Raw genomic sequence first — 16,467 nt, 5'->3', positions numbered from 1 at the left:
CTCCTGGAGGCGGGCTGAGCCTCCCTCCCAGCCCTGGGCTTCCCAAGGGGAGAGGAGGAGGAAGAGGAGGGCGGGGGAGGAAGGGCCGGGGAGGGGCAGGAGGAGAGTATGGGGGGCTGTGGTGGCGAAGGCTCCTCGAGTCCGGCCGGGTACAAGTCTGTCCTCCGACGTCAGGGCGTCATTAATAACCAATTAGGAGGGTCACTGAGGCTCCTATAAAGGCGCTGAGATTTTGCCAAAGCGAAGACCGTCCGGCCGGGTGTGCGAGAGGCTAGCGCACGTCTGAGAGCCCCTCACCACCGCCGTTTCTCTGCAGCCACCCGCCCCCCACCCGCCCCGCACCCCCGCACCGCCTCCGCCTCCACCCCATCGGGTCTCTGTCGCCCTCCACTCCGCCTCTGCCATCTCTGCTGCTTTCTCCGTCTCTCTTCCTCTCCGCCTTGCTCCCCCTGGTTCACTTTCCTCCCAGCCACCCCCTCGCCTCCCTCCTGCATCCTCATCCTCTGATCCTCTTCCTTCTCCTCCTGCCCACAGCACTCTTCATTCGCTCCTCCGCTCCCACTCTCGCCCTACACAGCCTCGCCTCTGCCCGGCCGTCCCCGGCGCCGGCGAGCCCTGGGCCGCCCATGATGGGCTCCGTGCTCCCGGCTGAGGCCCTCGTGCTCAAGACGGGGCTGAAGGCTCCGGGGCTGGCGCTGGCCGAGGTCATCACCTCCGACATCCTGCACAGCTTCCTGTACGGCCGCTGGCGCAACGTGCTGGGCGAACAGCTCTTCGAGGACAAGAGCCACCATGCCAGCCCCAAGACCGCCTTCACCGCCGAGGTCCTGGCGCAGTCCTTCTCCGGCGGTGAGTCAGCCGTCGAGGCCGGTCGTGTCCCCTCCTCCCGGCCGCCCTTGATTCCCTGCCTGGCTATGCGCGGCTGCGGTGGAGACACGAGGCTTTGAAGCTGCTCGCGCCAACCCGGGCTTCCCAGATGCTCTGTGTGCCTCGGTTTCCCGCAAACCCAACCAGGGCTCGAGCAGCCAAGCCCGGGTGGGGCGGAGGACAGCTCCCCGCCCTGAGGCGAGGAGAGAGATCGGGATCGTGGGCCGGGCTGCCCCGCGCTCCCCCGCCCGCCGCTCGCTGAGCCCTTTGAGCCGGCGGGCTCCTGGCATTTAAAGCCTTACTAGGCGTGTAATAGCAGTTGACTCAAAAAGAAGGGGTTTTAAATTCATTTAGTTAACTTGGGCTTGACCCGCGAAAGTTCCCACTTAAACCAAGAACTTTAAAAGGCAGCGGGGTCTGGGGAGGGGGCGGAGGGCGGACAGGCAGGGAGAGAAAGCTGCGGAGAGAGTGAGGGAGAGAAAGAGAGCGAGAAAAGTTTCCTTTCTTTAAGATGTCTCAAGTTCTTATTCCTCATTCATCAACCCGCAAACAATATCTTTCCCGGGCGCCGGCATCTCTGCGCGTCGCCCTCTTCCCCCTTTACGATTTCTGTTCCTCTCTTAATTTACCGTGCAGACTAATTCCACTTCCATTCACGCTATGTCAACCATCTAATCCCTCCTTTTTGTAAGGGGAATTCCTCGGCCCCTTTTAAACAAGTCCCCTCCGCATTGAGCTACAATTTACTGCTACAGCATTCTTCCAGGGCTAATGAATTTAGAATTAGCAATTTCTTTCGAATGGAGCCGAATGAATGCGATCACTTTAACAGCGTGACAAATTGCCAGCCGCGCTGCAATGGACACCGTTTAACCCCCCCTTTCAGCCGGCCTGCTTGCTGGGTATTTTCCCAGGTAGCTTAGAGGGGAACCTTGTAAGACATGGAGGCCGCCCCAGTGCGTCTTGCTGCTCCCACACCGGCTGCCAGGCCCTGCAGGGGAACCCCCAGGGATTGTGGGCCGCTCCAGCTCTTCCAGGCCCAGAGAGGCGACTGCAGGGCTCACCCGAGTTCAGGAGCTGCCCTTCCTGACATCCCAGATCCTGGGTGCATAGAGGGACACAGGCAGGCCCGGGGTCACACAGAGAGTGCAGAATCCTGCTTTCTTTTAAGCCCCATGTCCTCGAAGCCTAAGGTCTGTTCCCAGCTCTGCCAGACCATCCTGGGAACAGAGCCTCCCGTAGCCCCAAAGGAGTCAGAGCCCATGACCGCACCCAGGGCCCTCCCAGATAGTTCCCTGTGCTCATGGCCAGACACACAGTGAGCTCTGTTGGAGTGACAGGTGGAAGAACCCAAAATGGGACTGGGCAAAGAATCTCAACTTGGCCATCACCTTCTCATGGGAGCTGGCCTCAGTTTCCCCTTTGTAAAACCACTCGTTGTGGTTGGTTCAGTGTTCTTGAGCTTCCCTGGGGTGAGAGCAGGGGAACTTGTGGGTGCTTTGAGAATTCACGGAGAGACCAAAGAAAGTAGAACTAAGCCCTACAGCACCGCTGTCAAGGGCACTGAGGGTTCCCGGGTTGCAAACAGAGGGCACGCTACCACAGCCCTCATCCTCTCTCTCTCTCACGGAGCCCAGCAGGTTTGGGGTTGGTGGGTGGGCAGGACTGCCAGCAGGCTCCTCAGACTCTGACCCTATGCCCCTGCCCCGTGGCCGCAGAGGTGCAGAAGCTGTCTAGCCTGGTGCTGCCTGCCGAGGTGATCATTGCACAGAGTTCCATCCCCGGGGAAGGCCTCGGCATCTTCTCCAAAACGTGGATCAAAGCGGGCACCGAGATGGGCCCCTTCACGGGCCGCGTCATAGCCCCGGAGCATGTGGACATCTGCAAGAACAACAACCTCATGTGGGAGGTAGGCACCACCTGGGGGAGAGCACAGGTGGGACCTCCACCGCCGGAAGCTGCTTCTGCCTTTGCTGGGAGCTGCAGCCATTCCCTGCGCTCCTCAAGGCGGGACCCCATGCTCCTGGATTCTCCCACCCCACCCCAGTATGCTCCCCAAAGGCTTCATTCCAAAAAACTGGACCCTCTTTCCTCTGGCCAATTTTAGGGAGCAGGACTGCTGTTGGCCCACTTCACGGAGGAGGACACACTGAGAATCAGAGAGGCCGTGTGGCTTGCCCGGGCCCCCGAGGGCTGGGAGCTGGCTCCTAGCCTCCCGTAGTTTTCTCCTCATCCCGAAGCAGCATGGAAAATGACAAATACTGCACCTGGTCACAGCAGCGGGAGGAAGGAAATGGCGGATGGCCCAGAGGCCTCTCCTAACCTCACCTCCTACCTCCTCTGGAGGGCCAAGCCAGTGGTTACTTTCTCTGCTTGTTGCTGGGTTAGGAAGTTGGGGTCCAGGTCAACCTCTGAATATCCTTGGCAGCTCCCACAAAGGGGCTTAGGCCAGGCCAGGTGCCACAGTGAGCCAGCTTTACCTCTCTGGGCTCCTGTGTGCCCTCTGTGGTTGTGACCAGTGCTCTCCACTGCCCTGAGGAGCATCTCTCCATCCCCGGAGAGCTAGCTGGATGCTGCTTTGTCCCGTGATCCTTTGGAGACCCCTTTCTTCTGGAGATGGCGAGGACATGGCAGCAAGAAAGAGCCTGTGGGACCGTAAGACTGACTCCCTGTTGGCCACTTCTAGCCAGCTGGCCTCAGGAAAGTCACTGTACCACTCTGAGCCTCTCTGTCCTCAGCTTGAAAACTGAAATAATAGCTGTATCCACCTCCTGGGGCTGTTGTGACGATGGAGAGAGAGTGTGTGGATGTGCCTGGCATGGGGCCCGGGCTTGGGCACAGGTGGCACCCCTGACACAGCCCTGCCTCACCTAGTCCCTGATTCACCTGTGCCCAGGTGTTCAATGAAGATGGCACAGTGCGCTACTTTATCGATGCCAGCCAGGAGGACCACCGAAGCTGGATGACCTACATCAAGTGCGCACGTAACGAGCAGGAGCAGAACCTGGAGGTCGTCCAGATTGGCACCAGCATCTTCTACAAGGCCATCGAGGTGAGTGTGTATGCTGTTGTGTAGGGAGCGGTGGGGGCAGCTGTGTCTGAAGTCTGCTGTGGATGGAGGGGCCCTGACCGGCCCAGCTGGCCCTGCCCAGGCTATAGGGCTGAGGCCCGTGCATCATGGTCTCGAGGAGGATGACCTTCAGGCAGGCTTTCTGCTGTAGATCAGAAAGGACGGAACTTTTGATATGATGCCATTGTGAATGTCATGAGCACCTCAACAGTGAGATCCTTGGGTGTCTGCTGAGAGTGTCCTGCGGTTCAGAAGCCATAGAGATACAGAGAGCAAGACACTGGAAGGCAGCCCAGGGAAAGCATTTGGGTGGGGGAGCAGGTTGTGTCTGCACTGTTGTAGCTGTGCGTTGTCCCTCATTCTGCATGTGTGGGACACCGATGGCATGTGGATCATCACGCAGTCTCAGCTATCACATACGACCGCTCTGGGTGTCAGGCTTCTCCTAGATGCTGTATGCGCATTATCCTATGTACTCCTCACGTATTTAATCCGCAAGGGAGGAGCTGCGATTGCTGCAGTTTACAGACGTGCAAACTGGATCTCAGTAGGCGGCAGGCAGACTCAGAAGCTCTCATAGGGCATCAGGGACAATGTTGATGCCAAGGCCTGTGCTAGGCGAAGCTTCTCAGAGGAGAGAAAAGGAGAGACACACCCCAGAGTCCGGTGGAGGGGAGCGAAGCTAGGCCCAAGGCATGAGAAGGTTCAGGAAGATGGGGGGAGATGCTTGGGCAGAGGCAGGCAAGCTCACGGTGTTCGGGGAGAAGCTGATGGCTAGCTGAGTGGTGGTAGCCAAGGAGGGCCACCCTGTCGGGACCTTCCCTGGACAGCGTCCCTTGGTAGGAAATTCGCTCAGCTTCTAGCCCAGGACGGAGCAAGCCGCCTGGCCTCCAGTAGCAGGTCGTCAGGGAGCTGTTCAGGGTGCTGGGGCTGTTTCCCCACTTGTCTGGACCTCATGGTTCTGCTTGCAGGTGGGGAGAGGCAGTGCCCCTTGGGGTGGGGCGAGGCTTGGTTGAGTTTTTCGGGTGGTCGGAAGGAGCCTCTCCAGAGCCAGGGAATGGCTTCCTGTTAGCCTGTGCTCCATCTTCTCCCTGGGACTCAGAGCCCAGGTCCTTCCAAGGCCCGAGGGGCCCTGGAGCCAGCAGCTTCTGGGACTGAGGTTCAGTTGTTCCTAAATAGCCAGGCCCCAGGGAATCCCCTAGGGCTGACCCCAGAGTGCTGTTTGCCGGGGGTGGCCAGGAAGGGGGAGTAAGGACAGGTGAGCACTCCTAGACTGTGGTTGGAGTGAGGTGGGTGGGGTACGGCAGAGTGACAGAGGGCTGACATGGCCCAGGCCCAGACAGAGGTGGTTCCTGGGACCATCCAGCAGGGCTAACACCCTGAGAGCAAGGGTTCCCCACCAGACATCCTGAAATCGGCCTTAGGTATGGCCAAACCCCACTTCTAATAGCATCCTCCCAGATCCTTACCCCTCTCGCCCTCACACCTCCTCACATATACACACTGCTGCCCAGCCGCCCCAGTACAGATGAGCCGGGGGCCACACACTCGCGCATCCCTGCCACGCAGACATGTGCACGTGTGCAGAGGAGGAGACTGCGAATGCCTCCGTGAGTTTGGCAGAAGGGCTCTGGCTTGGGTGGATGTGAGGGCTGAGTTTCATCTCCCTGTGCGTCGTCTCCCGCTGCTCCGCTGCAAGCTGAACAAAGCCAGGAAATGTTAATACACATTTATACAGAAATTCAGAGTCAGAGGGCAAGGCAGCTGAAGAACATCTCCACAGAGGGGCCTGGATTTATGGGATTTTTAAAAACTCATCTATAGCCCTGGCCGGTTTGGCTCAGCGGTTAGAGCATCAGCCTGCGGTCCCGAGAGACCCGGGTTCGGTTCCTGCTAAGGGCATGTACCTTGGTTGCAGTTTGTCCCCGGCCCTGGTCGGTCGTGCAGGTGGCAGCCACTCGATGTGTCCCTTTCACATTGATGTTTCTCTCTCTCTCTCTCTCTTCCTCTCTCTCCCTCCCACTCTATCTGAACAAAAAATGTCCTCAGGTGAGGATAAAAAAAATAAAAAAATAAAAACTCGTCTATATTTGATCAGAAATTTAAGTTGATAAAAGAAGGGTAGGAAAAATCCTATCATATATGATATCGATAGCTAGATAGCACCAATTTGGCTATGAATGCTCTAACTTTGTAGACTTAGCACATCTATGAGGAAGGAACTGTTTGAGTGTGGGGCAAGGAAACACAAAATGTCAAAATAACACCCATTTTATTTTTATTATTTTTTATTGGTTTTCAGAGAGAAGGGAAGGGGAAGGAGAGAAAAACATCAATTTGTTGTTCCACTTATTCATTCATTGGTTGATTCTTTTTTTTTAAATTTTTTTTTCTTTATTGATTTGAGAGAGAGAGGGAGAGAGAGATAGAAACATCGATTGGTGGTGCGGGGGGGGGGGGGGCGGGGATCAGGCCCACAACCTGACCAAGAATCGAACCAGCAACCTCTTGGTTTACGGGTCCACGCTTAACCACTGAGCCATACCAGCCAGACGATTCTTTTTTTTAAATCCTCACCTGAGACCCTTTATTTTCAGACAGAGTGGGAGGGAGGGAGAGAGGAAGAGAGCGAAAGAGAGAGACATCTCACATTGATTGGTTGCTTCCTCGATCAGGGCCAGGGACAGAACTGCAACCGTGGCACAGGCCCTTGACTGGAATCGAACCGGAGACTCTTTGGTCTGTGGGCTGACACTCTAACTGCTGAACCAAACTGGCCAGGGCCATTAGTTGATTCTTATATGTGCCCTGACCAGGGATCGAACCTGGCATATCAGGATGATACTCCAAACAACTCATCTACCCGGCCAGGGCTTACCCATTTTATTTTTACTAAGTGAAGTAGGGCACATTTGCTATGGTGATAATTTTCTCAAATTGTGTTGCAAAGTCAGATTCTACCTGCCAGGCTGAGTGTGTGACCATCATGCAGCAGGTCCAAGGCACAACTCTCGCGGTCCTTCTGGGCTCCCCCAGAGAAAATTGCCCCCCCCCCGCCACTGCCCAGAGGCCCGCAGCAGTGGGCTGTCTGTTCTGTGCCTCTGCAAGTCAGCCGAGGAGAGGGGCCTGCGCGCCATCTGTGCTCTTGATCTTTCCGTCCCTCAGAACTATTTATATTTCGTACCGGTAACCCATCCCCTGTCCCCCAAATGGGACCTAAGATCTTCATTCACTAAGTAGTAAGTGGAACATGCGACTGCGGCTCTGGAATCTCCCACAGACAGAACGTGACAGCCCTCCGCATGGAGGGGTGGTGGGTCAGGCAGCCCGCGGTGGAGAACGCCCAGACCTGCCTCACGTCGGGCTTCGTCAGCTGGCTGGTTATCCCTGCGGCACCTTCCTCACGCATTTCACCCAGCAGGAGTGTACTGTAACCTCAGGTGCCCAAAGTGACACTTCCTGAAAGTCCCCAGCCCACAGCAAGTGGGCTAAATGTTGAATGAATAATTTTTTCTGCAGGTAATGGGGTCTGGGTCGAAAGGGGAACACACGCACCCAGTTCTCGCAGGAAAACAAAACCAGCTCCTCACCCGCCAGGAAGCTAGACCTTCGGCTCCAAGACTCAGCACCAGGACAGGACACAGGAATAAGTTATGAAGGTTTTTGTTTTTTTGGAGTTGAGAACTGGGAACAAATTCCCAGATTTTCCCTTCCCTATTTTTTGGCAAATTACTGTGCCTTTTTTTTTTTTTTTTTTCTTTTTGCTATTTTCCTTCTGATTTCAGGCAATTGAGTTTTTTGGTTTTTTTCCCGCCCTGGTCCCCATCTCTCTTTTTGTTGGCCCCATGAGGACAAGCACTGTTTCCTTTGATCTTGTTCACTGATGGGTGCAGTTAAGGTGCTCTGCTCATTAACAAGCAACATGAATAATACTGCCATCCGTGTAAGCCCCTGCCATGTGCCGGCACCTTGCTGAGGCTTAGCAACCTGTTAGAAACCCTGCGAGGTGATCCTCATCACTATCCCCACGTTAATGACGTTAATGACAATGAAACTAGGGCTCAGGGAACTCCCTGAGGACGCTGAGCTGTGACTTGAATCCAGGCCTGTCTGACCCCAGAGCAGAACCTTTGGTCACCATGCTGTGGAGCCTCCCTGGCCAGTATCTGTTTGCTGGTACTCTATTAATTGGTGTGTCGGGACATCTGCGGCACAGTGGAAATTGATGTTTGTCCAGATGACATGGAGATCCTTCTAGACTGGGGCTTGTGCTCCGCCAGGGGAAGAGGAGGGCAGCGGAGCCCCTGGGAACATGCTCAGTAATCTGGCATGGATTTGTATTAGGAACACAAACCACAGAACCCATCATTTCAACGTATGATACCATTCAGAAATGGAAATGGGGCAGGACAAAACTTGCGGGCTGATAGGGGAGGTTAAGAAGCCTGAGTTGAGAGATTGTGTAACTTGTCAGTGAGTGACCTGGGCACTGACATTCTGCCCGACCCCTTCAGTCTGGTGATGTGGATTTTACAGTACAGGTCTCCGTTGCTTTGGGAACTGCTTGGTGGACTACATGTCTGAGCCAGTCCCTGCTTCCAGAACAGTGAGCCGACAGTTGATTCTGGCTCTCTGAGCCCCAGTTGAGAACCTCTGCCGGGCTAGACTGGAGAGTTGGCCTTAAAGAAACAGCGCTACTGAGGGGATGAGGGGGCCTGCAGGGGCATGTGGCTGGTCTTTGCTCTTAGGTGGTCGGCTGGTGGGAACCTGGGGCCTCCGGACAATAGGACCAGAATCTCAGGAAATAGGCTGCCTGTTCTCCCCTGGTCTCCGGGTCTTGATCCCTGAGGGGTGCCTAGGAGCAGGCAGAGACGACTGGGGGGGGGGGTGCTGGCTTCCCAGGGCTCTGAAGGGCTGAGACACTGGTTCCCAGCATCTGGCCGGTGAACTGCCTCCCTGGCGGGACTTCCCGCTGGCTGGCCGGGGATTTGTCATTCTCGGTCCCAGTAGGTTCTTCACAGATTTCCTTTTTCTTATTCTCTTTTTAAATGTATCTTTATTGTTAACAGTGTTACAGATGCCCCCCCCCCTTGACACCCTCCCCCTGCTTCTGACCCCCTGCCTTCACCGCTCTGCTGTCTGCGTCCATTGGTTGTGCTACATGCATTCGAGTTCTTGGTTTACCTCTTCCGCCCTACCCCCACCCCCTTCCTGCCGAGGTTTGTCATGTCTCTGGATTTATTTTGTTCGTCAGCTTATTTTGTTCATTATATCAGACTTCCTTTCTTTAAAAAAAATTTTTTTTTGTATAAAAGTAGTATGAGAGCAGCTCATTATTTTTTTTAAAAAAACAGGTGCATCATGTAGAAAATGGAAGTCCATTTGTTAAGAGTCCCAAAGTGACAGACCCTCTGGGGCAAGACGCACGGAAAATGGCCGTCGTGACTGGGCATCCGGAGTGGGAGAGAGACTGACTTTGCGCTTTGTACCCTTTAAAGTGTTTACCAATTTCTGTCCACAGGCCCACATCACTATTTTAATTTTATAATTAACTTCAGTAAAACTTTTAGTACATTTTAAAAACTGATTTTAGAGAAAGAGGAAGGAAGAGGGAGAGAGAGAGAGAAACATCGATTGGTTGCCTCCCGTACGGTGCACGGGATGACGCTCCAGCCAGCTGAGCCACACCGGCCAGTGCTAATTTTGGTACATTTAAACAATGTTAGTAAATAAATGACTCACCCGTGTATTGAAATAGTCAATATTGAAGCTTTTTTGAATAATTATATTCCATTTCTGTGCAGTTTCAGAGTTCTTGGCTCTTCACTCATCGTCACCATTTTTGTTGTTATATTTAATAATAATTGTTGTTATCAGTTACAGTTAAAAGGTCCGTGTTGACTTAGGTGTGTGATTCCCAGACCTCAAGTCTGGAGGTAGAGATGCCGCTCAGGGCGACATCGGCAGAGGGCTGGCTGAACCTCCCACCCCTTGTCTGTGCTCTACTGGGTGGGATGTGGTGGCACCCAGTAGGGCTGGTGTCCTTGGGGCCCGTGGGCCCAGCTGTGCTCCTGTGAGATGGTGCAGGCAAAGCTGTGGGTCACTCTGGGCTCATGGAGCCACGCTGCAGGCTCTGTGGGGATGGCTGCAGGACTTGGATGCGCCGGAGAGAGCTGCCAACGCTCCGCTCTGAGAGGTTGGCAAGCTCAGGGCGGGGGCGGGGTGGGGGACGCACAGCAAGCTCTCCTGTGCATCGATCCGGTAAAGAGCTGTGTGTGCCTGGCTCCACTGAACCCCGACCAGCACCCAGCGAGGCCCGAGCAATGGTGCTGTCCCCGCTTTATGGCAGAGGAAATGAGGCCCAGAGAGTTGCCAAGGGTCACGTGCTCAGAGGTGGGGAGCCCAGGTGTCCCCTGAAGAAAGGGGCACGTTGAGACAGTGGGGCACGTTGAGACAGTGGGGCACGTTCAAACTGTCTGATGTGGAGCTGGTTGCTTTAGAAAAACCACGATGGATAAATGTCAGGTTTCTTCTGAGAATTGAAGCCAGGGGTTGGGACAATGTTGGAAGTGACTTACAGTCAGAGTCTTAAAGTTGGGGGACCTCAGATGCCCCCCAAGTCCCCTCATTTGAGGCAAAATGACATATGTAAGGTCACCCAGGGGCCTGGTGACAGAAGTCCCATTTGCATGGTCTCGTGGAGAGTGGTGTCCTTCACAATGAGTTTTATCTGAAATATTTTAGTTCCACCCTCCTCTTTTCGAAGGGGCTCACAGGGCCTCTCTTTGCTGCCCTTTCCAGCAGGCCTCAGCTCTGACGTGCTGGCCTCCTGGACAGCGGCTGTGGCCGTGACCGAGGCCGCCAGGGCCTTCGGCTGGGTGCCTGCTTTCTCTGAGGCACCGCCGCTCTCCTTGGGCCCTTCCATCTCCAAACCCTTCGTTCTGCCTGGCTTCTCTTCTCTCACTCACCCGAGGCTTGACGTGCTGGGCCATGGGCCCTGTGGCCAGGTGGGGCGGGGTACAGTGACCCCTGGCTGAGTCTGGGGAGGATTCAGTCACCTGGGCCCTCTTGCACAGTCCTTCTCCCACCCTGCCTCTCTCTACATCCCTCTGCTGCTAGGGGACAGGGCTGGTGTGATTGTCTGAGGGTCTTCTGGCTCCGCCCACAGGAAGAAAGGTGTGCTGAACGCAGGTTCTCAGGATGGTGGCGGTCAGGGCCAGCCCACATGGACGGGGTGGGGCCTTTGCTGTGACCACACAGGCTGAGGGAGGTCCTGCGCTGCTGCTATCAGACACCCCTAAATGGAATCCCAGCTGACCTTTTTATTTTTAATCCTCACCCGAGGATATTTTTCTATTTATCTTCAGATAGAGTGGGAGGGAGGGAGAGAGAGAGAAACATCGACATGAGAAGGACACATCGACTGGTTGCCTCACGCAGGACCCTGACCAGGGCCCGGGGACAAACTGCAACCGAGGTACATGCCGCTGACCAGAATCAAACCCGTGACTCATTGGTCCTCGGGCTGACAGTCTAACTGCCGAGCCAGACCGGCCAGGGCCCAGCCGATCTTTTTCACTTCACTTAGAGAAGACCCACCAGGAAAATTAACCAGCTGTTGCTTGGGGGTGTCCATCTCCCTCTGGACATACCAGAATGACCCTGGAGTGGGTGCCAAAGCCATCTCTTCTGGGGTCCCAGCCTCAGGAGGGTGATGGGCCATCCCCTCTCTCAGTTGCTCTAGCTGGCTGGGGCCTAAAGGTTCCCCACTTGGCAGGGTTCACTGGCGGGCCCTTCGAGAGATCCTGGAGCGGGGTGTTTATGGTCAGCCCCAGGCAGGAGCAGGCCGTCCCCGGCTCCCCGCATTGTCACTGCAGACCCTCCCTCCTGACAGCCATCTCCCTGGGCAGTCCTCCCCTGGAGCAGCAGAGCCCTGTCGCCCACTGTGGAGCTCGTGCCACAGCCCTAGGACGTGGCACAGTGGATTTTGTTCAAGGCTCAAAGCCCAGTATTTCCTCAGGTGGAGGCACTCATCAACCCAAGAGCTTCCTTTTTTTTTTTAAATCCTCACCGGAGGATTTTTTTTTTTTTTTTTTTAGTACATGCCCCTAGCAGGGAGGACTCGGGAGGACTCTCTGGTCTGCAGGCCAACGATCCAACCGCTGAGCCAAACTGGCCAGGGCTCCGGAGGATATTTTTGCCATTGATTTTTAGCTAGAGTGGAAGTGAGGGCAGGGGAGAGAGAGAGAGAAAGAAACACAAACATCGATGTAAGAAAGACACATCAGTTGCTTCCTGTACCTCCCCCAACCAGGGCCTGGGATGGACCTGCAACCCAGGTGTGTGCCCTTGACCAGGAAACAAACCCAAGACCCTTTGGTACTTGGACTGACACTCGAACCACTGAGCAGCGCTGGCCAGGGCCCAGAGCTTCTTTGTAGTGGCGGCCACGTGCATGGAGTCACGCAGAGCCCTGCGATGGGGAGAGAAGTACCTGTGACGTGGTGCTGTCTTTGGGTACTTTGGACGAGAGCCGTTCCCAGAATATTACCGGGCAGGGTGTAACCAGGTTCCATAGGGTGCCCTGCAGCCCACACTCCCTGGGAACATCCAGTTCAGCCCTCAGACTTGAGGGCTGGCTGACTCTGGTTCCCCTCAGTAAGAAATGAAAACTTTTCTAACTTTCGGTCCTCTGTTACATGTGTTTTCCGCACTCGGCTTGGGGGCACATGCGCGGCTGAGAGGCAGCTCTGTTCCCAGCAGATGGCGAAGCTGGGCAGGGAGAGGGGAGTAGTGCCTCCCAGGGTCTCCCCTGTTTGTGCAGCTTGCTGGGCATGGCTAGTGGAACCAGACCTGATTGGTTTTCTTGGGGCTGAGACTGGAGCCACATTTCCATGGCAGGTGCCAGGACAGCTGCCCCCTGGCTGTGCAGAGAGCTCTGCCGCACGCACGCACGCACGCACTGCCCGCTGCCTCCCTGACCTCCTCTTGCCTCCTTCTCTGCAGATGATCCCTCCTGACCAGGAGCTGCTGGTGTGGTACGGGAACTCGCACAACACCTTCCTGGGGATCCCCGGTGTGCCTGGGCTAGAGGAGGAGCAGAAGAAGAACAAACATGGTAGGTATGCTCCATGAGGCAGCCATGACAAAGGACCCATGGAGCCCAGTGTGTGTGGTGGGGATGCTCCTGGCTCAACCTCCAGCACCACGGAGCACATGGAACTACTGGTTCAAGGAGGCCGATGCCACCATCATGGTCCAGGCACGAGTGGGAGGCAGTTCTCCTGTTTTCTGGCCAGAACGTACTGGGGGCAGTGATGGTGGAGGTGGTACAGTAGAGGGGCAGCCTGGTTTGGCAAGAGGAGCAGGGAGCCAGGCTGTGGGAGCCTGGATGGAGTTCCAGTTCTGCTGTGCAATCTTGGGGAATGGCTCTGTGATTCAGTTTCCCCATCTTTCAAGGAAGGAGATTGGCTAAGATGATCTCTAAGCGCCCTGACACTCTGTACCTTACCTTGTTCTGTCACTGGTGCCCGGCCTGGCACGGACTAGGCCCCTGGGAACCTGTGGGGCATATGCCTGTGTGTGTTGGAGGGTCGATGATCACCAGGACAGTCCATTTGCTCAAGAACGATTTCATGCCAAGTATTGAGCTAAATGTTGCACAGGTATTATCCCACTTAGGTCCTCAGAAAATCCTTGTGAAATTTGATTATCCTTATTTTTAGAGGATGAATCTGAGGCTCATGCATTATGTTTACGGAGCCCTTACTCTGCAGCTGATGTTTACAGAGTCCTTTCTCCAGTACTCGGGGCAGGCTCATGGGGGTGATGTTATTACTGCCTCCATGTCAGAGGCGAGGAAACGGGCCTAGTTCCCTGGCACATAGTAGGCACTCAGTACTTGTTTGTGGGATGAAGAAATGAAAGGGATTTTTTGAGGAGGGTGTAGGGGTTATAATAGTTACTTCCACTTAGGGAAGGCTCCTATGGCAGGTGCTTCCCATACTCCCATGTGCTGGCTAAGGCAGGTGAGTGCCCAGCACAGAGTGGCCTTCTATAGCCGTCAGCCCTTCGCGATCACCTCCTGGAGTCCCACAGAGCCCGTGAGGTCTAGTAGGCTCCCATTGTGCAGATGAGAAAGTTGAGGTTTGGTGAGGCTAAGTTACTGAGTCCCCGGGTCTCACAGCATGGTCTGGAGTCCAGCTCCTGTCTGGCCCTAATGCAGGGCCCTTGCTACCCCTTCGACCCCACCTTGCCTGCGCTTCGGTCAGTCGCCTGGGGGAACCATCGGTGGATTAGAGGTGGGCGGTCGCGGAGAGGAGCGCAGGCGTGGGGAGCGCGAGCGTGTCGGGGTGCGTGGGTGCCAAGCTTGCGCGGCGCGGTTCTAACAAGTCTGCTCTCTCTGCCCCCTCCCCGCCTGCCCCTTGGACCCCGCTCTCCCTCCCCGGCCCCGGACTCCCGGCCAGAGGACTTCCACCCGGCGGACACAGCGGCTGGCACCGCGGGTCGCATGCGCTGCGTCATCTGCCACCGCGGCTTCAACTCGCGCAGCAACCTGCGCTCGCACATGCGCATCCACACGCTGGACAAGCCTTTCGTGTGCCGCTTCTGCAACCGCCGCTTCAGCCAGTCGTCCACACTGCGTAACCACGTGCGCCTGCACACGGGCGAGCGCCCCTACAAGTGCCAGGTGTGCCAGAGCGCCTACTCCCAGCTGGCCGGCCTGCGTGCCCACCAGAAGAGCGCGCGCCACCGGCCGCCCAGCGCCGCGCTGCAGGCGCACTCGCCCGCGCTGCCCGCGCCGCACGCACACGCGCCCGCGCTCGCCGCCGCCGCCGCCGCCGCGGCCGCCGCGCACCACCTGCCGACGATGGTGCTGTGAGCCCGCCCCGCCCGCCCCGGCCGCGCCCGCAGCGCCGGGAGCCTGCTGCCGTCTCTCCGGACTCGACCTGCGGGCCGGAAGCGGCCGGGGACCCCGCAGTGTCCGTGCGCTCGAAGAGTGAGCCCCGGCATACACTTTTCGCCCGTTTTTCAGATGTCACTGGGGGCGATGTTCCTTTCCCGGGGGCCACCCAGCTGGTTGCAGCTGCTTGGCTGCCTCCTTTTGCGGTGGGTTGTCCCTATGCCCGGTCTAACCTCTGAGTCTCCCTCCTCCTATCGATCTGGCCGCCCAGGCTGGCATCCCCCTCGTGGGTGGCAGGAAAGGGTACTGAAAGTCTCCAAGGGCCCCAGAGGGGGAAGGGACCGCCAACTCCTCCGCGGAGAGCCGCGTTGGGAATAGAGGGGGAGCGACCTCCCTGTCCCAGTGTGGCCTGGCCTTCACCCATCTGTCTCCTCGTCCTGCCCCTTGGGACTGGTGTCCTGCGTTGTCCGGAGTCACGGACACGACCTTGAGAGTTGGGGACTGCCGAGGCTCAGGGGTAGCCCAAAGAAGGTCAGAGAGACCTGCACTGCCCTGGGGGGGGAGGGGTCTCCTGAGGGAGGTGTGTCTCCTTTAGGCCACCTAGTCCTACCCCCACAACCTGGTTCCCTGGGGATGGATGAAGCGCGAATACTTTGCAGTGTTGAGAGTGCAGGCAAAACGGAAATCCACCGTGGACCCCGGCAAGGCCCTGCCTGTCCTCGGGTCTCAGTTTCCCCTTTTCCCGCTTATAAAAGAGTTGGGCTGAGGCCCCCTCTCTTTCAGCTCTGATATCATGCTTGAGAGAGGGAAGTTTTCCTGACTGTCCTCGCCACACTCCAGTAAGAGGAGGGCCAGACTGGATTGCTTGCCAGGAAAGCACTTCCCAGCTGTGCGGGGCTGGGGTGGGGGGGAGGGGTCCGCCCTGCTCGCCCACAGTCTTCTCTTGCTCTCCCCCAAGTTTCCCGGCCTCGGCCCTGAGCGCCCTCTGGTGTTATCTCTCCCACCTTGCAGTCATTTACCAGTATTTCTGTAGGGCGTTTTGTAAGATAAAGAAATTATAATAATATTAATGAAAAGTATAAAATGTATAGAGTTTTCAATAAACTGTTCTACTTCCAGAAAATGGTCACTTTAAATTTGTAAATATTTACCTAAAATGATATTTACAAAACTGCGATATATATTATTTGATTGTATATGTATAACTGTAAATACATTTGTACTTCTCTTGTATTCTAAAATAAAAAATTACTTGGAGCATTTATCACTTAGCATCTGAATGGGCCGACACTTTGTCTACATGAAAAAGAAATATGGAAAGTGCCTTCAAACTAGAGAGGGAGTGGGAGGAGTTGTCCCGTTTACCAGTGTGCCATCAATAAGGAAAATTCTTTCTGCCCCAACTGGGGTGTCAGCTCCCAGGGAGATGGCCACGGTACAAAGCAACCAGAAATCTCAGAAGGGGCAGGGCTGACTCTCAAATATGAACATTCCACTTTGTCAATTCCCCCAAATTTTTATTTCTTTTATTTACGCCCCCCCCATCTTCATGGACAACTTGAAGGAATTCAAGCAGCCAGTGAGGGGAGGCCAAGACGGCCCTCCCAATGCCTAGAATTCCCAGATG

General features: G+C 55.8%; 1 protein-coding gene across 1 annotated transcript; it reads left to right on the top strand.

Annotated features, from left to right (window-relative positions):
- Nucleotides 1–626: 626 nt before the first annotated feature.
- On the top strand, nucleotides 627–14,819 carry PRDM12 (PR/SET domain 12). The gene is made up of 5 exons (XM_036260279.1): nucleotides 627–849; nucleotides 2,586–2,776; nucleotides 3,764–3,919; nucleotides 12,944–13,055; nucleotides 14,404–14,819. Exons 1-5 carry the CDS (start codon nucleotides 627–629, stop codon nucleotides 14,817–14,819), a joined length of 1,098 nt encoding a protein of 365 aa, XP_036116172.1.
- The last annotated feature ends 1,648 nt before the right edge of the window (nucleotides 14,820–16,467 follow it).

The sequence above is a fragment of the Molossus molossus genome, unplaced genomic scaffold (genome assembly GCF_014108415.1).
Source record: "Molossus molossus isolate mMolMol1 unplaced genomic scaffold, mMolMol1.p scaffold_m16_p_14, whole genome shotgun sequence".
Classification (NCBI taxonomy): domain Eukaryota; kingdom Metazoa; phylum Chordata; class Mammalia; order Chiroptera; family Molossidae; genus Molossus; species Molossus molossus.
This window is presented reverse-complemented; position numbering and strand designations above follow the sequence as displayed.

Excerpts from the sequence above, each read along its gene's own strand:
- PRDM12 (XM_036260279.1), top strand. The coding sequence starts at position 627 with ATGATGGGCTCCGTGCTCCCGGCTGAGGCCCTCGTGCTCAAGACGGGG. Across the intron at positions 2,777-3,763 it reads ACAACAACCTCATGTGGGAG|GTGTTCAATGAAGATGGCAC; the intron begins GTAGGCACCACC and ends ACCTGTGCCCAG. Across the intron at positions 13,056-14,403 it reads GCAGAAGAAGAACAAACATG|AGGACTTCCACCCGGCGGAC; the intron begins GTAGGTATGCTC and ends ACTCCCGGCCAG.